Source organism: Dendrobates tinctorius, unplaced genomic scaffold, assembly GCF_039654945.1.
Source record: "Dendrobates tinctorius isolate UK_male_01 unplaced genomic scaffold, ASM3965494v1 ptg000067l, whole genome shotgun sequence".
Taxonomy (NCBI): Eukaryota; Metazoa; Chordata; class Amphibia; order Anura; family Dendrobatidae; genus Dendrobates; species Dendrobates tinctorius.
Window position 1 is genome coordinate 7,981,754 of NW_027361735.1, and position 20,767 is coordinate 8,002,520.

The 20,767-nt window shown below is 41.9% G+C and overlaps 1 protein-coding gene across 3 annotated transcripts in view; it reads left to right on the plus strand.

Annotated features, from left to right (window-relative positions):
• The window catches only part of ATP10B (ATPase phospholipid transporting 10B (putative)), a 620,908-nt gene extending 603,314 nt beyond the window's left edge, over nt 1-17,594 (plus strand). For all 3 annotated transcript variants that reach the window (XM_073581014.1, XM_073581015.1, XM_073581016.1), the window contains 8 exons: nt 1,939-2,251; nt 2,805-2,881; nt 4,518-4,643; nt 7,601-7,801; nt 9,188-9,268; nt 11,398-11,502; nt 12,432-12,616; nt 13,627-17,594. In XM_073581014.1, the coding sequence (XP_073437115.1) occupies nt 1,939-2,251; nt 2,805-2,881; nt 4,518-4,643; nt 7,601-7,801; nt 9,188-9,268; nt 11,398-11,502; nt 12,432-12,616; nt 13,627-14,011 (1,473 nt within the window). In that variant the 3' untranslated portion in view covers nt 14,012-17,594. The remainder of the gene's footprint in view (nt 1-1,938; nt 2,252-2,804; nt 2,882-4,517; nt 4,644-7,600; nt 7,802-9,187; nt 9,269-11,397; nt 11,503-12,431; nt 12,617-13,626) is intronic.
• Nucleotides 17,595-20,767: the final 3,173 nt, after the last annotated feature.

The window sequence follows — 20,767 nt, forward strand, 5'->3', positions numbered from 1 at the left end:
TACAGATGTAGCAGAGCTGACGTCAATTGATTCTTATGTTTGTGCTCTGCCATAATGTACTGATTTAGGATAATGTAGCACGTGTCCCTCAATCCTCAAGGGATAAAACACACAGTTGAATTTATCGTGTTAAAATGTCAGCTCTGCTACATCTGCTCTTAAAAGGAACCTGTCAGGTTGTACATATCGTCTGATCTGTGGTCAGATGGTACAGAGAAGGAGAAGTGGGCAGAATGATATACAGTCATATGTAAAAGTTTGGGCACCCCTATTAATGTTAACCTTTTTTCTTTATAACAATTTTGGTTTTTGCAACAGGTATTTCAGTTTCATATATCTAATAACTGATGGACTCAGTTATATTTCTGGATTCAAATGAGGTTTATTGTACTAACAGAAAATGTGCAATCTGCATTTAAACAAAATTTGACCGGTGCAAAAGTATGGGCACCCTTATCATTTTCTTGATTTGAACACTCCTAACTACTTTTTACTGACTTCCTGAAGCACTAAATTGGTTTTGTAACCTCATTGAGCTTTGAACTTCATAGCCAGGTGTATCAAATCATGAGAAAAGGTATTTAAAGTGGCCACATGCAAGTAGTTCTCCTATTTGATTCTCCTATGAAGAGTGGCATCATGGGCTCCTCAAAACAACTCTCAAATGATCTGAAAACAAAGATTATTCAACATAGCTTTTCAGGGGAAGGATACAAAAAGTTGTCTCAGAGATTTAACCTGTCAGTTTCCACTGTGAGGAACATAGTAAGGAAATGGAAGAACACAGGTACAGTTCTTGTTAAGCCCAGAAGTGGCAGGCCAAGAAAAATATCAAAAAGGCAGAGAAGAAGAATGGTGAGAACAGTCAAGGACAATCCACAGACCACCTCCAAAGACCTGCAGCATCATCTTGCTGCAGATGGTGTCACTGTGCATCGGTCAACAATACAGCGCACTTTGCACAAGGAGAAGCTGTATGGGAGAGTGATGCGAAAGAAGCCGTTTCTGCAAGCACGCCACAAACAGAGTCGCCTGAGGTATGCAAAAGCACATTTGGACAAGCCAGTTACATTTTGGAAGAAGGTCCTGTGAACTGATGAAACAAAGATTGAGTTGTTTGGTCATACAAAAAGGCTTATGCATGCGCTGTATTAGATGCTTCAGATTCATGAAGAGGCACGCATGTCTTCATGAATCAGGAGCGTCTGACTCCAGCATGCCCTCTTATCAAGACTGGAATGAGCAACTCGGGCTATCAGTGTTTTACTCATTGAATGCCCCAGTGCTTGTGTCCATGAGTCTAGTGGGCAGTCCTACTCAGTGATTGGCAGCTGTCTGCACAGTCAAACAGGGAAGACTGCCAATCTCTAGTAGAACCGCCCACTGGACTCATCACACAAATGCCAGGAATTTCCATGAATAAAATACAAGTTATCCTGAAATTTTACCCACAAGAATGTAAATCAATCTGATCAGCTCCTCCTGCTCTATAACAAGTAGCCTGTGGACAGGTGCTACATGACAGGTTCCCTTTAATAAAAGGTACTGCTGTGTTCTAAGTCCCATCCCTTGTTCCAGGTCCAGACTGGCCATCTGGCAATTCTGTCAAATACCAGAAGGGCCTGTCTGGTCATGGGCCGCCTTGTCTGCTACGTTGTTAACAGAATCGGTGTTGTCAAGACACCCATACTGTTAAAAGTTGTGATGGAGGTATCATTAGAAATATTGATCTTGTAGTAAATCTTGCTTTCCTCCATCCAGGGTAATATTAGTAATATATCCCCATCTGCTGCTTGGGGTTGGGGACAGCATGGGCCTCTGTGATTTCAGTCCCAGTATGTACCTGCCTTGTTCTCTATGAAGCATTAAAGCTTGATTGGACTTAACTGGTGCATTAATGTCCATTGTTTAAGGTGTCCTTTCTTTTTGGGGTCATAGGAAACCTGTGAGTCTATCTTGGACTGCACCCTTGAAGAGGTCAAAAAGTTCTCCCCTGAGAAAAAGAAGAGATATTTCTTTAAAAAGCGAAAGACTGAAGATGACTGTGAAGCGAGGATGGCTCGTCCTGAGGTCGGACTGGTCATTGACGGGAGGACGTTAAGCGTTGTCTTTCAAGGTGGTTTGGAAACAAAATTTTTGGAGTTGACCAAGTATTGCCGATCTGTCCTGTGCTGCCGAGCTACTCCCCTGCAGAAAAGTATGGTGGTCAAACTGGTGCGAGACAAGCTGAACGTCATGACCCTGTCTATAGGTAGGTGTAGGAATATACGCAGGGCTTCCTAGCAGTCACATCATTAAAAAAAATTCTAAAAAAATCACTCGTCTACTATTGAAATGATCTATTCGTGGGGTAAATTATGCTTGGTATTACCACTGAAGTTACTACATTCAACCTGTCGGCAGCAGTGGCGCTGTTTCCTGTTGGTATCACTTTTTTTAAGAAATGTCTCCCTGTGCAAAATTGTCAAAAAATATTCTTGCTGCTAGCTGGAAACTGTCAGTAAGCTGGCTATTTGTTAAATTGTCACTAGGTTCCATCTTGGGCGTTTCTACGTCTCTTTGACTTTCAAAGACTGACCATGTTTGTCCAGATCATATAAGACTATTAGGCTGCTTACTGATTGTTTCCAGGCTGCTTACTGATTTTTTCCAGGCATTATTTTCTATGAGCTTGTGCCTCTATTCCCCTTACCCCCATTATTCTGTAAATAATGAAATAAAGACATTCCGACATTGCGCAGATCATTCAATTAAATCTGTTATTAGGAAACGTCCTACATGACAAATCTGATCTTCTTTCTTAGGTGACGGAGCGAATGACGTCAGCATGATTCAGTGCGCAGACGTTGGGATTGGCATTTCTGGCCAGGAAGGAATGCAGGTACCGTGGTCATATTTCCCATTGTGCTCACATTATCGCTATAGATTCTCTCCTGATCACTTTTCTTCATGGCTGATGAAACGTAGAAATATTGGGAATTGATCGCCATTGGCCTCGATAATTGCTTCAATTATTGCAGTTAAAAGGCAGATGGGACAAGAACAATTCTCCATGCACCATAACTCTGTGGAAGAATAAATGGGGTTCTGGTCATTTCATCACAAGTTTATTTGAAGCGGTGTTCATTTACACATATTTTTGTTCATTTTTGCTTATGGCCAAAATTTTCCAGAAATTTTGTCACCAATCCGGCATAAATTTCAATTTCTGTCTGCCACTAGAGGGCGCTTACTGCCTGCTGTTTAATGAAGATGTGTAAAGTATGACCTGTATGCATTAAGCTCCCCCTAGTGGTGGCTACAGGCAACCAGAGTTTTCTAATCGGAGACGAGAATTTGAAAATTGGAACTCCGCATCCAAGATGATTTGTGAAAGGTGGACATTTAGTTTAATGTGGCCATATAGAGAAAAAGTGCTGACAGCACACTTGTTTTCATATACTTTGACAATTCAGCTGACTTTTACCTGTTATGTATGGGGGCCTTAAAGGGATTGTCCACCATTGGGAACAATTTAAGGCAAAAAAAAAAATCATTATTGCAATTAGATTTTGTGAAGAATCTTGCACTGTTTGACTTTTACAAGCTCTTTGTTTCCCTGCCCAATCAACTTCAATGTGGTTTTTGGACATTACTGAGAATCCTCTCAGCTGATTGAAGTAATTTTGCTGTCAGCAAGTGACAGCTATAGAGGGCAAATGGTGGCAAATTTTTTATGAAATTCAAGTACATAAAAATTATTTTTCTCACCAAATGAATGCATTTTTGCTGTGATCAGGGAGGGGTTTGCCTGTTTTTTTTTTTTTTTAACTTTTTAACTTATTGATAATTAAAATAAAAATAATAGAATAATGATGCTAATCATTAGTTATGTATATATATATAACTGAAGATTTGCTAAAAAAGAAGAAAAAATATATATTGCTTTTCAGAATTTTTTAAATTAAATTATGTACAGTATATATATAGTATATGTGTAAGTATCTGAAGATTTACTAAAAAAAAGAACAAATTTTTTGTATATTATATTTTTCAGATTTGTTTTAATTAAATCTTCTATATATATAATCGCCAGTTGGGACTTCCGGCCGCTGTCCCCGAATCCCATAAGGCACCGTGGCAGTGTCACTTACGCAGGAGCAGTTCACGTGCGGGAATAGCGGTGACGTGTTTGTCACTTATGCAGGTGCAGTTGACATTCACGTCACCACTATTCCCACGCAGGCGCAGTAACAGCCACAACTGTGCACTCTACCCGCGCATGCGCAGTAACGACGTGGCTGTTACTGCGCCTGCGTGGGGAATAGTGGTATATATATATATGCATATGTATGTGTGTGTATATATATATATATATATATATATATATATATATATATATATTTATACATATGTACATGTAAATATATGTTTCAAAGTATTTTTTTTTTTAATTAAATCTTTAGTTTTGAGAACCCTTACATCCAGATTTGGCAGCCCTATAGATTCACAATATGGCTTTGTCCCCTTGATTCCAGGCTGTTATGTCCAGTGATTTTGCCATATCTCGCTTCAAGCATCTAAAGAAACTTCTTCTCGTCCATGGTCACTGGTGCTATACTCGACTGGCAAAAATGGTCATCTACTTCTTCTATAAAAATGTGGTATGTAGTTTTTAGGATCTAAATGTCGTAACTGTTATCCAACTAAACATGTAATAAAATGGCCCAATTGGGTGAACCCCCATGGGTTGCTGGAGGGCGCGGGGCCGTCTGGTGGCTGCGGACAATTTTGGGATTTTAGTTATCAATGAATCCGTTAACAATAGAGAATGTCTTTACGTTGTCAGTGAAGCAAGGAAGCAGACTTCCACCCATGATGTGTATTGTTATGATCCAGGAATAATAGGCGGTAAGACTCCTGTATGAAATCCTTTTCCATTGATGTGCAGCTGTCGCAAACAGTGAAAGATGAACTTTTTTTTATTTTTTTTTTAGAGCTGTTTTATGAGTAATCTTTGCATAGTCAGTAATTGATTACGGCATCCATCAAATTAAATTAGTGGTAACAATTTGCGTACACCGCACATCATTTCTGATGGTGAAAGTCTCAGACAATGCTCATGTAAGATAACGTGTGAAGAATGCGATGTATTGTGACACTATATTCGCCTTTAGTTGTCCAGGAAACCATTTTTTGTCAAATTCTTTTTTTTTTTTTTCTTTCTTCCCTGACGTAGATTAAATTAAGCAGTTTTCTTTTTTTCTTTAAAGTTTAATAATGCAAATGATGTGATTACTGGGAATGAAGCTAATTTGAATAAATGAATCGCAGGCAGGATTTTGACAACTCGAAATTCAAAGTGAAAAGAAAAACAAAAAACAAAAAAAAACAAGCCAAACTGAAAATAAAGACGTATTTTCTTTATTTCATATTTAATGAGGGATAAAGACTTAAAGCCAAGGAAAATCTTTAAACAGTTTTTTTTCCCCTCCTTCCAGTATTATAACTGCTCAACAGAAGACAAACTCATTAATCTTCCAACGCTTGCCACCAACATAAAAGCTCCACTATCTCGCCCATTAACTTATGAATACGTTAATCATGTTTGTAAATGAATGTGATTCCTCCACTGGGATAATGGATCCGCAGAATTGAGATCAATTCTTTTTCAGTTTGTACGGCGTCCTGTTTATGGATATTATTCTAGGACAAAATCATTCAGTGCGTTAACTGGCATGATAAAAGCCTTCCAACGATACAAGGAGCTGGACCAAAATATCACGGGAGACGTTGACTAGAGCGTTACGGAGAGCGGTGTAAAAGGTTGCCCCTGCTATTTGCTTCCCCATGTGAGAGCAGCTTGATGTAGGGGCAGAGACCCTGATTCCAGCGATATGTCACTCACCAGGCTCCTTTGCTGTTATTTTGATAAAATCACCATTGTATCTGCTGCACATCTAGCAGCTCTCTGAATGCTGAGGTCTGCATAACCCCGCCCACACCACTGATCACAGAAATCTGCCAATCAGTCATGGGGGCGGGATTATACAGAGCTCATGAATATTGAGACAACCTGACAGCTGCTTTACTAGTCCTCTAGTGATAATCTTCTGCTGATAAAACAGTCATTTTCTGAAAATTATAGCAAGCAGCCTAATAAGTGACAAATCACAGGAATCAGGGTCTTTAGCCCTACATCATGCTGCTGTCAGATTAGGTGGCAAAAACCTGGTGACAGATTCACTTTTAATCAGAATAAGTGCCATGTACTAATCCTGCAGCTGCTTTCCTAAAAGCTGGTTATCAGACCTGCAGATATGAGCTGATTGCCAGCAGGTCTTCGAGTCAGAATGAGTTTTTTCTGTGAATACTTTCATAGCATAAAACTACAATATGCCATCAATTCGAGTCAAGATACATTCATACTACTCTGGTTGGTCCAGCATTGAGTCCAGTCCAACAATGCAGCCAGACCAGGATGGTCTTCACTATTGTGGCTAAAACTCTTGGCCTGGCATCCTGGGTGCCTGTGGCGTTTACTAGTCCCCACAATGTACTTTATGATGTCACGTGAAGCCATGTGACCGGACGCACCCAGGATGCCAGGTTTAGAGTGTCCAGTGACCTGACGTAACACCAGACAAGGGGAGCACAAATCTATTTGCTCAACTCCACCACTAGTGTCCAATTGGCAGGTACCCAACCAGTGTGACCCTCAGTCAGGAGGACTACAAATGTGTCCTATTTTGCTTTTATTCTTGGCTCAACTGATCCCAAGATAAGAAATCCAAATTCATTAACATTGGGGGCCAAAAAAGTATTGCATGTGGTTTGTAAGATATTGGTGTCTTTCACAAATCTTGGAGAGCATCTGTAAACTCATTAACTGTTGTCTCTCTCTAGAGGCCACATTGTTGACTATAGGCTATGGCGGGCCTGACTTGTGACTTTTGCAGGAAGCCAGAAAAGCTGCCGATGTTGTTCATGTGACAGACCCTTTGGGTTCTCCAAAAAATATCTCAATATAGCTGTAATAGCTGACCAACATACATGGTATAATATTATGCTCAAAGTTGGTCTTCACCAACATCAGGAAATGCAGATGTAGCGTAAAGAAAAAAAGCTGTTAATATATATGCCTGGGCCAGACATATCATTGGGGCAACATGGGCAGCTGCAATGGGGCCCAGGAGATATAGGGGCCCAAAGCAGGTAGAATGGTGCATTATGATGAGCTATAGGACTGCAAAGACCAATATATTGTTCTTACACCTATGAACCTCTTCTGTTGTACCTGCCAGTGATTCATGCAGAATATTAATCTTCACTCTGATAAAATGCATCTTGTGATGAGACTTATTTGCCATTGGTCCCCTATATCAGTGCTATTTAGGTCCAATGTTAATTAGTTTTTCTAGTTCCTCCCAAAGTCCATGATCTTCTCCATTCTTTTCTTGATAAAACCCTAATCATTGTCGGTAGTATCCCAACTGTGACCATTGTCCTTCCTGATGTCCAGATACACCTGGACAGTAGGTGCCGTTCACACTGGCCATGTTCCTCCTGAAAACTGTTTAGACCATTTCCATTGAATAACGTTGTTCTTTCTTTTGGCCAGGCATATGTCAACCTCCTGTTCTGGTTCCAGTTCTTCTGTGGCTTCTCGGGTACTACGATGATTGACTATTGGCAGCTGATCTTCTTCAATCTCATCTTCACCTCTGTGCCTCCACTTGTGTTTGGGGTATTGGACAAGGATGTATCGGCAGAAACGCTCCTGAATTTGCCAGAGCTTTATAAAAGTGGTCAGCGGTCTGAGGTACGGTATGCCGCGCCGATGTCTCATCAACCGCTTCTACTATTTCACATCCGAAGCTGTCGGAAATGCTGATATTTTGCTTTGATTCCGATTACCCTTGGCAAATAGTTATCCCTGAAGAAGCATATTAATTTTACATATTGAGGCAAATTGCTTTTGTTCTCTATTTGAACAGCTGTGTTAATATTTAATTGAATAAATTATATACTTTTCTCCAAGTTTTCAAGTAACAACATATAGACCTTGAGTGACTTGAAAAATTTTTTTTCTTTTTTTATATTCAGTGAAGTATAAAGATAGTTATCTGCTATTCCTATATTGATTTTCTGGTATAAAGATTTGTTTAGTCATCTTACTCTCAGATGTCTACAAAGTCAGCCATGTTCTGTAAGGCTATAGAGTCTTTGTGCTGAGCATCAACTGAATAGAAACTGAGCAGGACCTCCAAAGTTTCGATAAGTTTTGACTTTTTCAGGAGGTTTTGGAGAGTTTGCATTCCATTTCTGCTCCAAGATATCCATGAAAAAAAAAACCTGCGTGCCGTAGCCTAAATGTGTCCTTAAGATTATTACAGGGGTTGTCAATGATTTAAAAAAATGGCCGTGAAGCAGAGAATGCAATAAAATAACTTCTACACACTAACCTGAATTCCCGAGAACTTTCCTGCAGTGATGACAAGCCAACCATGCTACCATGATTGCTTAAGCCAGTGATTGGCTGCAGCGGTCACTTGTGAGTGATCAGCAAATTATCACTGCAGAACAGTTCACAAACATTGTCTGGACCATCTGGGCAGCAGCACTGGAGCAGCAGGCATTTACCAAGTGAATGATTTTGTCACCATTGCTTCTTTATTTTTAAATCCTAGCACTCCAGACTGGATGGGGCGATAGTAGGGGCCCCACCCTCATATTCTGTAAATCAAAAGAACTAGGCCCAGGATGCCTGCAGCCAAGCGCTCTCATTACTGCAGGCATCTTCTCCTAGTGTACCTTATCCATGCCTGCCTGCATGAACCTACTGTGCACCTGATGCAGGTCAGAGTCAATGGCTCAAGCAATAGACACTCAATCTGAGAAGGCAGATAGATCCCCTATCTCTTATCTAGGAATGACTAGTTCTTTGGATTTGAAGTCACTTCTTTGTCATTTTTTTCAACCCTGGACAACCCCTTTATTAGAAGGGGCATAGCTGAAAGAGCTGTAGGTCTTGGAGCCTGAATAATTTCAAGTCCCCTGTGCCACATATGGAGATTCCAGTATCATAAGTGGCCCCCGGCAGATTTAGCACTATAGCCTAAAAGCTTCACCTTTCACCTCTTCATGATTCACAGAAATGAATGTATATGTTTGATACCTTTTGGTAACGTCAGTCTGTTTCTTATAGTCATATAAAATGTCTACATTTTGGATAGCCATCCTGGATGCCTTCTATCAAAGTCTTATCTGCTTCTTTGTTCCTTTCCTTGTAAGTATTTTATTTTGTCTGCAATATTGAAAGTTGGTTATTGCTTAATCACAAAATTTTTGGAAGGATGGATTAAGTAAATGTCTGAAAATATAAGCGTTTAAACAGGGCATCGCTAATTGCTGACGAATATTTTAAAATATAGCTAGATCACAGTTGTGCCTAATTTTCCAAAACATATAACCATGTAGTGAGCTGTTTCTAAAGGTATAGCTACAAATGCGTTCTGCCAGAGCTATAACTTTTCAAGGTGATTGCCAGACGTAACTGTTTCTGGGTGTCACCAGAGGAGCGGCCACTTGTGTGATTCGCCAGAGATGCAGTAACTCGTGGGTGTCGCCAGAGGTGCAACAACTCGTGGGTGTCGCCAGAGGTGCAGCTACTCGTGGGTGACACCAGAGGTCTTGCTACTCATGAGTGTAGCTGGAGGTGTAGCTACTCATAGGATTCGCCAGAGGTGCAGCTACTCATGGGTGTTGCCAAAGGTGTTATGACTTTTGTGGCTGTTGCCAGAGGTGCAGCTACTCGTGGGTGTCACCAGAGGTCTTGCTACTCATGGGTGTCACCGGAGGTGCAGCTACTCGTGGGTGTCACCAGAGGTCTTGTTACTCATGGGTGTAGCTGGAGGTGTAGCTACTCATAGGATTCGCCAGAGGTGCAGCTACTCATGGGCGTTGCCAGAGGTGTTGTGACTTTTGTGGCTGTTGCCAGAGGTGCAGCTACTCGTAGGTGTTGCCAGAGGTGCAGCTACAGTACTCATCGGTGTCGCCAGAGGTGCAGCTACTCGTGGGTGTTGCAAGAGGTGCAGCTACAGTACTCGTGGATGTCGCCAGAGGTGCAGCTACTCGTAGGATTTGCCAGAATTGCAGCTACTCATGGGTAATGTTGTGACTTGTGGGTGTTGCCAGAGGTGTAGCTACTCATGGGATTCACCAGAGGTGCAGCTAATCGTGGGTGTCACCAGAGGTTCAGCTGCTTTTGGGTGTCGCCAGAGGTGCAGCTACTCGTGGGTGTTGCTAGAAGTGTAGCTACTCATGGGATTCTCCAGAGGTGCAGCTACTTGTGGGATTCGCCAGAGGTGCAGCTACTCGTGGGTGTTGCCAGAAGTGCAGCTACTCATGGGTGTTGTTGCAACTTGTGGGTGTTGCCAGAGGTGTAGCTACTTGTAGGTGTCACCAGAGATGCAGCTAATTGTGGGTGTCACCAGAGGTGCAGCTGCTTTTGGGTGTCGCCAGAGGTGCAGCTACTCGTGGGTGTTGCCAGAAGTGTAGTTACTCATGGGATTCACCAGAGGTGCAGCTACTTGTGGGTGTCACCAGAGGTGCAGCTACTCGTGTATGTTGCCAGAGGTGTAGCTACTTGTTGGATTCACCAGAGATACAGCTACTCATGGGTGTCGCCAGAAGTACAGCTACTTGTGGGATTCACCAGAGGTGCAGCTACTCATGGGTGTAGCCAGAAGTGCAGCTACTCATGGGTGTTGTTGTGACTTGTGGGTGTTGCCAGAGGTATAGCTACTCGTAGGTGTCACCAGAGGTGCAGCTAATCGTGGGTGTCACCAGAGGTTCAGCTGCTTTTGGGTGTCACCAGAGGTGCAGTTACTTGTGGGTGTTGCCAGAAGTAGTTACTCATGGGATTCACCAGAGGTGCAGCTACTTGTGGGTGTCACCAGAGGTGCAGCTACTCATGTATTTTTCCATAGGTGTAAATACTTGTGGGATTCACCAGAGATACAGTTACTTATGGGTGTCACGAGACGTGCAGCTACCCCTGGATGTCGCCAAAGGTGCCAGCTACCTATGGGTGTGGCTAAAGGTGCAGCTACTCTTGGCTATCACAGGATATATCACTATATGTAATTATTCCCAGAAATAAGCTCTATGTAGTTGTACATAGAGGGACAATACAACTATACATTGGTGATACAGTATATCATCAATTTTAAGATAGGAGGCTTGTAGAAAAGAATTGTTGTGCATTAGCTCAAGTAAGTGTCACTACTGATTATGGTACATGTAAGGAGATACGCGGAGAAAAATGAAATATGCGTCAATGACCGCTTTGCAGGGGGTTATATTGGTTGGCACTGTGTGCATCTTATTTAATGAACATCATTGTTTCCTTTCTAGACATACTGTAAGTCTGGGATTGACCTGTACTCATTCGGCACCCCTATGAACACGTGTGCCCTCTTCACTATATTGCTTCATCTTGCCATTGAGATAAAGAATTGGGTAAGTTGTAATGCAGCGTTTGTTTTATATTTGTTTCATATAATTAGGAGAAATGTTCTCTCCCGGTAAAGATTTTGGTTGAGAAATAGTAGATAGATTGGTGAAGTAAGCAGCGAGCGCCCAATCAGTCTAATCTAATCAATGACAACATTGATTCCTACTGCTCTGCTGACAGAATACAATACGGCCTCTGTGCCATGCAGCGATTTCTCAGCAGGACACGATGCTCTTCCCAACAATGGCCTCTGATTTACTATACATTAATCTGGTGCAGCACACAGGATCTATGTTATATCAGGATGGATATGAATACTTTATGCCCTATGCTATCTCTGTGCTTTCTTCTACATGTCATACCCATAGCTATGTAGAAGTACGACTCTGAGCATGGTATGAAAGAAACTGAATAATGTCACGGGAAAGAGTTTTTAAGAAATCCAGGAATTTCAAAAAGTTGGCGAACAAAAGGGAAAAAAAAGGCCCTAAAGGAACCTCATCACTAGTCCTGCAACAATCACACCGTCTATGTGACCGCTGTGACCAATCAGTAGCCCCAACAATAACACTTGGATGACACCAATGATTGGCTGCAGCAGTCACGTGAACAAAGTGTATGACATCGTGATTGCGGGCCCCAGAGCTATATAACTGGTAAGGACAGTTTAATAGAACTGCATCCATTAGGTAACTTTTTAAACATTGTAGGAAAACTTTGGGGAAAACTGATATAAATTGTTATTTCTAGCGCAAGAAAAATTCACTATATCAGGGACCATCTCTGTATAACATAGTGTATGAGTTAGGTCCAGAAAGTTCTTTCTGCAAGGAAATGTTGGGGAAAAAAGCTGAGGAGAATATGGTCGTTTATTATGTATTAATCACATCTTTTTTCAATAATTACCATTTGCCTTTCATGTTTTTAATTCCAGACGATTGTACACTGGGTCACAATGATCGGCAGCGTCGTGGTCTATTTTACTGTTTCGTTGGCATACAGCGCTATATGTGTTTCTTGTGAAACGCCATCCCCATACTGGATAATGGAAGAGCAGATGTCAGAAGCTTCTTTCTACCTAGTCTGTATTTTTACTCCTGTTCTTGCCCTCCTGCCAAGGTAAGCAGATTAATTTTGATATATTTGTTCTGATGTGGTAGAGTTACCAGTCCTTGCCAAGTATGCGGTTGTGTAAAGGAAGCTGTTAGGACAAGATCAGGGAAGTGTCGGGAGCAGAAAGACACTAAAAGATGATGCCAACAGCAAAACATATGAATTGAGACCTTTTAAGGGAGTCTGTCAACACAAATTGCCTGTTCATACCAAACACAGGAGATCAACGCATGCATCGTGACGCCAAGCGGTTCGGTGCACTTGTTTTCCATGTATATGTATCTCCCTTTTTCTTTATTAACAGCTAGGACTTTATAGGAATCAGACAAGGGTGGGAATAGATGGAAAACAAGTAGGTGGAAATGTCCACTGAATTGTCGGCCACATCAAGGGTCCACTGATTACTTGTGCTTGGTGTCTGCTGACACTACAAAGGGCTAGGACATGTGGATAGAATAGGTCCTGTGTTTGGAATAGGGCCCTTAGCCAAAGTGAAAAACACTACTACAGGAGGCTCCAACTTTGGAGGAGTGGAATGGCCCTGGACCTGTAGCACCAGGCTTAGTCACATCTGTATGGATGCTATGTGGGATATTTATGGCATAGCCACAAATGACAAATGGATGTGGCTGCCAATTCTAATGTATCTAAAAAAGAGGCCCCATTTCATGCTGCTGTGGAAGAAGAAGAGAGGTGGCTGCACCTGTTTGATTCTTCCATTCATCTTTGTAGGAGTCTAGAAGATTGTTCAGTACAATTACTTGGCAATTTTTGGAATGCCCATACAAGTTGATAGAAAGAGCGAGACATGAGGGGCCACCTCTCAATTCTTGACATCGCGACAGTGGCCCCTTCCCCTCTAAGATAGATGTGATGTAGTTACTCATGAAAATTCCCCTCTTTACCACCAAATTAAAATCTCTTTATATATTTTTTTGGGGATCTATCATTTTGCTCTTCATACCTTACGGTGATCATCTTCTACTAAACATGAATGTCTTAATCCTATTGAATAGGTATTTCATCAAAGCACTAAGAGGGACATGTGGTGTAGCCCCCATCATCGAAGCTCACAAACTGGACAAGCTGAGTAAAGAAGAACGGGAGTTCAAAATACAAGAATGGAGGGACAAGAATAAGATAGAAATGGCTTCCAACCTTTACGATTCCACCATTAACTTCAGTGGTTTACCTGCAACTCCAGAAAGGGTGCTTCACAATGTGTGCTCACCTAGCCATGGGGACAGCTATAACAATTCTCCCAGGGATAAGCACAATCCAGTATCACCCCTTCCACGACCTGTAGCGCCATCCAAAGGAGTTTCAGATCTCTTAAGAGAAAACACAGAGGACTTCATCAGATCCAACCACCGCAGGTCGATCAGCACGGTCACTGTTTAGAGACAGATGATATTGGGAGGATCTCCCAATGTATTTGTATATATTGTTCAGCTGCTGAGTAACCCATATTGGGAAAAAGAGGTCAACGTTGCCTCCATCTCCTCAACTGTGAAGTTGTTTTATACACTGGAATCCAATTTAAAAAATTTGTGACTGGTGCAATATCGACTTTTTATGTGAAGGAAAATGAAGTATATCCATGAAACTTTTAGTGTATGAAATGTACAGATATAAACTAGTCCTCGATGATGAGCTGCTGGCAGACGACATTCTAATTGCACTGTTTCCTGTCCGAATTTCTATTCTTCCCATACAATGGGAACATTGTCACCATCTACATCACAAGTTTACAATTTTACATTACATACAGCCACTGATAACCACAGGAGGATTGGTAGTCTGTGGAAGGTAATTGCACAAAATCCAGAAACTTGAATCATGTTCCCTTAGTCACTTGTGAGTCTTTGAGTTAAGTGGTCTTATTATGGCACATTCCAGAACTGACAGTTTATATAGAAAAAAGAGGGAACGAGTCATGGGACAGGTCTTCTTTAGAAACTGTCAGGTCGGCCATCGGTTCGCTATTGTATTAACATATTAGAACTAGAGGTTCTCCAGACCTAAGATATTGATGACCAATCCCTATCCGACGACTGGGGGATTGACACTCAGCAGCCCTATTGGTCAGCTGGTAGCTTTGACAGAGGCTGGATGTAAGAAAGTACAGAACAGCTCTGTTCATGTTCTAGTGGCCATTCGAAGAAGTGCAGCTTCTGTTGAAATGAATATGAGCTAGGCTGCAGTATCTGGGAATGGTCACTACACAGTGAACAGAGCTGTGGTGTTCCAACTCCACTCATATACCTGGCTTCCATCAGCACGGTAAGCTGATAAGTAGGGGTGTCAGGTGATGGACCTCCAGAAACGAGATACTGATAACCAATCCTTAGTATAGGTCATTAAGATTTTAAATCTGATAGCCAATTTAATGCGAAACTAAGGTGCCTATAAAGTGCCCCATGGAATTCATGCCTCAACTCCGTAAGGCAGGAATGTGACAGGGTCAGCTTTTTTTCCATAAATGGTGCCAGCCTGTAAATTTAGTTTCGCAGCTCAGAACATGGATAATGCTGGTAATAGTTCAAATTAATTAAAAAAATAACTTTTAAAGGACTGGAAACAAATTTATCAGTCATCTTGTAAAGTCAGGATGGGCAATATAACACTTTTCCAGATTCTTAAGTATGTGGAGTCAGAGATGAGGCTCTCTCTGTCTGTCTCTATGATTAGCACTGTTTTTTGGATACATGTCTGCCACCAGTGCATTTACGTAAGAGGACCTATCCTGGTAAAAAAACTCCCTTTATACTGGTCTGTATAAAAACACAATACTGGACCTCATTTCTTTATGCCAAATATATGTGCCAAGAGAAAATAATACATTTTCCCCACTTGCCACAAATGTCGATTTCCAATTTAATGTCGTTTTAAAAAAATGTTCTTGTTTTGAGCTGCCATGAACAAAGGAAAGTGCATCTGTATCTAGTCCTTTGTTCACTCTATTTATTTGAGTTATGCTTTTACTTTTGTGGGATATTAGAAATCAATACTTGAAATCCCACATGTAATACATTTAAAAGAAAAAATACAATTGCAATCAGTGATTTTTTTTTTTTAAATTGTGATGAAGAATATGCTTCAGTAACCCGGGTAATGCTTTATGTATGGAAGGTGAGGTCATTAATGGTGTGTCATCAGTGTTCTATCCCGATTACTTAAAATAATTAATTGGAAACCATATTTAAAGCAATTGCACAGTGATTTTCCACATCATATTAATGGTAGTTTGTGCAAACAAATGCATTTTTTTTTTTTACTTTTTATTTATATTGTTTTAGGATCTTTTTATTAAACCAGCACTCCTCACTGTGTGCATGGCACTTTGTAAATTCTAGTAAAATGTTATTAACCACAGTAACACAACCATCTATAAGAAAGAAAGTATAATTGTAAAATGTATGATTATTTACTCCTTCTGTGTTTCCCAAAAAACTATCAATTTACTAATGAACCCTTAAAGAGTTTGTCCACTACTTTTACATTAATGACGTATCCTTAGGATAGGTCATAAATGTCTGATCGGCCGAGGTCCGACACCTGGCACACCTGCTGATCAGCTATTATCAGTGGTGGTGGACGCTGGACGTAGTGCTCATTTCCAGATCTGGACGTCTTCTTATAGTGCCCACCAATTGGTAGTACACATCCTCCTCCTATTTACTTGAATAGGAGGCAAATGTGCAGTACCCTGCCTCAGCGACTACCAGAAGATGGAGCAGCTTGGCAAGTGAGTACTTCTGGTCAGCAGCAGCTGCTGACACCAATAACAGCTGATCGGTGAGGGTTCTACGTGTCGGACCCCGACCGATCAGACACTGATAGCCTTTCGTAATGATAATGACCTATCGTTACGAAAGGCTATCAGTGTCTGATCGGTCGGGGTCCGGCGCGTAGCACCCTCACCGATCAGCTGTTAAAAATCTGTGTGAAAGTAGTGGACAACCGCTTTAAATCTTGTGATTGTCAGGGCTGTGGAGTCGGTAAGCCAAACCTCCGACTCCTCAATTTCCATGCCACCGACTTCACCAAAATGGGCTCCGGCTCCATGATTCCGACTCCACAGCCATGATTATTGTGAATGCTCCTAAAAACAGCATTCCAATAATGACATGGTGATTGGCTGCTAAAAACTTTAATTTTTCTCCCATTGCCTTACATATTCCCCAGCAGGATGCAGGCTGCCATAAAACAGCTTATATTCTGCTGACGGATCTGCAGTGCAACCACAGAAAAAAATCCTCATGGGAGTTGCTGACAATATACATTTCACAATCCTTCCTTCTGACAAATGTTTACACATTTTCTTTCAAATAATACATTTTGCTGCAGATTTTTAGTTTGTTTTTGAGGGTTATTTTTTTTCTTTTTTTGTGTTTTACAGAAATGCTGCATTTTTTCGGGGTTATTTCTGCTATTTTTATTATATACCGTAATTCCCACACTTTTTGGGTCCCTGGCAGGTTTGCTAAATTTAAATAAATTGATTTTTATTTAATGGACTTTTATCTTCGTTTAACAAAATAGAGAAAGTAAAAAAAAAATACACAAAAAAACGGTAAAAAAAACAGTAATGCCAGAAAACCAAAGGTACAACAAAACTGAAAGCTGTATTGGGTGTATTTTCAGTATCTTCAGTTTGGTTCCCCTTCCCCAATTTTCGGATATTCTGCTCTAGCATATGTATCTACCCTCCACTGAGCCCCTTCTCACAATGAAATCCTATGATGCTTCACCCTATGATCTAGTTTTAGCTTTTGTTCTTCTCAATCAATGCGGTAAACTCAGGGAAATGCATTGTTAATGGTACTCGTGTATTTATTAGTATTTCTATTTAACAAGTCAAAATAAATAAAAAAAAAATTCTGCTGCTTTTTCAACTTCTGTCCCACATCACACGATCACTGTTATCAAATGTGAATGGTTTATTTAACAGAAAATGACAATAAAGATTGTTTTTACATTGCATGGCTGTCATTTTATATATCATTCAGACTTGCAGGGTATTAATCAGAATGAGCGTACAGCATGTTGTAATATGTTTGGTGCAACAACTCTATTCCAGTCTATGAGTGCTTAGTTGCTAGATTTGCATGCTGTTCATAAAGTTAGAACAAAAAAAAACTCCCAGAGGCTCACACAGGGAGAGCATGTGACTGTATTTCCTGTTTTTCCTGTGTCTGTGTATCAGATAAGCAGCCTGCTTTAGATGCTGCACAGATAGATCAGGAATAAATCATTTGTGTATCTCTATCTAGCTTATCATATATAGGTTCCTGTTTGTTCCTGAATAAAGAAGTTCTGTTGTCACACGCTTGGAGAGTATCATCGGTAATCCGCTGCCAGCACAGCGCCCCATTCTCCCTGTCTTCCTTCCCTAGAGGAGTGTGGGCCATAGGCTGGTACTCCGCCATTTTATTTTGGAGGTAACACTCTGTGGGCTGATGATGATTCAATTAAAAAAAAAAATTGTTCCAAAAACACTTTGAATAGGGCTCTAATGCAATACTAGACAAGCCCTCTGGACCTGAGTGGCACTGTTTTTGAGAAAGAATAAAAAAAATTAAAAAATACTTTTTTTGTTTTTCTTCATTTGGTTTCATTAAATGAATGGGTCCACAGTGCAAACAGGCTCAAAGTCCAGCAGGTGACCAACCTATGTAGTCCTTCAGCACATTTCCTCCTTCGTCTATTTTTTTTATGGGATGATTCTCAGCCTACTAATTGATCATGATGATATGTCCTGTGTGGGCAATAACAACATTGATTGCAATGAACTTGGAGGATGTTATTAAAAATCATTTCCTCTTGGGAGTCCAATTATTCCCAGTCCAACACTGTCTCAGACAACCCCTTTAACTGTGAGACATGGCATTCTTGCCCTATCTATGGAAGCGGTCTACTAGCACTAATAGTTGAAGGAGCTTTCCACTTCTTTTGTCCTTGAGATCGAGGGGCGTCCAATACCACATCCACATCCACTGATCAGATGGTATCACCGTCAGCAATGACTGATGTAAATCGTGTACAGGGTGGAACACACCAACTCCACATACTGCTTAGTCTCCAATGCTTGGTACTGCAGAGCAGATCCTGTACTCTGATCTGCAGTACCTGGCAGTGATCACTACACCTTCTATGGAGCGGTGCTATTCCATTCTAACATCTACTACAGCTGATCGGTGCGGTGTCGGTTTGTAGACCACTAACAATCTGACAGTGAGAACCTATTCAAAAACTAAAAAGAGCAGACAACATTGTTTAAGGGGTCGACCACATTACCTTTATTTTATCAGGCGTCTTAAAGGGAATCTGTCACCCATATTTAGTGATATCATGTAAAGATATCACCCAATTGTGCGTCCCATAAGGATTCTATTAGGATTTTTTATTCCCCCCCGACCCCACACCTTTGAGGCATAAATACCTTTTTTATCTTGTTGGGGATGTATGCAAATCGCCGCGGTCCGGTCCGATGGGCGTGGCTTAGTCGCCTCCCCCCTGGCGTAGTCGCCTCCCCCCCTCCTCAGCTTGCTGCACGTAATCTTCATCTGTGAATATCACAGATAATGTTGGTTTCTGCGCTTGCGCATTGTAAAGGCCTCTGGCGCCTGCGCAGTATGCTTTGCCCAACTGTGGGCGAAGCATATAATCGCTACTGCGCATGCACCGGTATTTTCCAGCACGGTCTATGCCCCGGAAGTGTGTCCTGCATGTGAAGACTTACAGGGCATAGACCGCTCTGGAAAACACAGGTGCATGCGCAGTAGCGATTATATGCTTTGCCCACAGTTGGGCAAAGTATACTGCGCAGGCGCCAGAGGCCTTTACAATGCGCAAGCGCAGAAACCAACATTATCTGTGATATTCACAGATGAAGATTACGTGCAGCAAGCTGAGGAGGGGGGGAGGCATACTAGGAAAGGGGGGTGAGGAGGACCATGCATACCAGGTAAGGGGGGGTGAGGGTGACCATACATACCAGCAAAGGGGGGTGAGGGTGACCATACATACCAGCAAAGGGGGGTGAGGGGGACCATGCATACCAGCAAGGGGGTGAGGGGGACCATGCATACTAGCAATGGGGGGGTGAAGGGAACCATGCATACCACCAATGGGGGGGTGAGGGGGACCATGCATACTAGCAATGGGGGGGTGAGGGGAACCATGCATACCACCAATGGGGGGGTGAGGGGGACCATGCATACCAGCAATGGGGGGGAGGGGGACCATGCATACCACCAATGGGGGGGTGAGGGGGACCATGTATACCAGCAATGGGGGGGAGGGGGACCATGCATACCAGCAATGGGGGGGTGAGGGGGACCATGCATACTAGCAATGGGGGGGGTGAGGGGGACCATGCATACTAGCAATGGGGGGGTGAGGGGGACCATGCATACCAGCAAAGGGGGGTGAGGGGGACCATGCATACCACCAATGGGGGGAAGGGGGACCGTGCATACCAGGAAAGGGGTGAGGGTGACCATGCATACTAGGAGGGGGGTGCGCCGTTTTACCCAGAAATTGCACTCTTTTCTATGGTCATACGATCTCTATAGAATAATGCTGTTACCTACAATATATTTGTGCTCAGGCTTCTGTTGTCGAATATTACGCCCTGAGAAACCGTTCAGACTGACAAACGAAATAATGTCAGGGGGATAAATATTTTTCCACAGCCCTATATCATAGGTTTCATAGTCAATCCTGAACTATTCTTCAGGCGACATACTTGTATGGTAACTATAAACTTTTCTACAACTGCTGTCACTTCTATATTCATGGTAAATTGCTGTAACTGTTGTCGGCCGGCTGTGTATACAAGCGTTGCTTGGCAACCATACGTTGCCCATAGTTCCATAGCGTCCTAAGTATGTACACCCCAGTTAATGTGTGTGTCTTCAATAATATTCCCCCCCCTGTCGTTGACCTCCTTGCTGGCCTCCTAAGCCTGTAATGGATAAGCGCCCCTCTTCCCTGGTTAATATTCCTCAATTCTCCAAATGTCAATGATGCCTATTAGACAGGAGCTTTTATCTAAGGTGTTATGCTGCCACCTGCTGGGCTCATGTGGTACTTGTCATCATTAGCAAACCCGTATTCTAAGAATGTGGCGGCATATAATACATCAAAGAG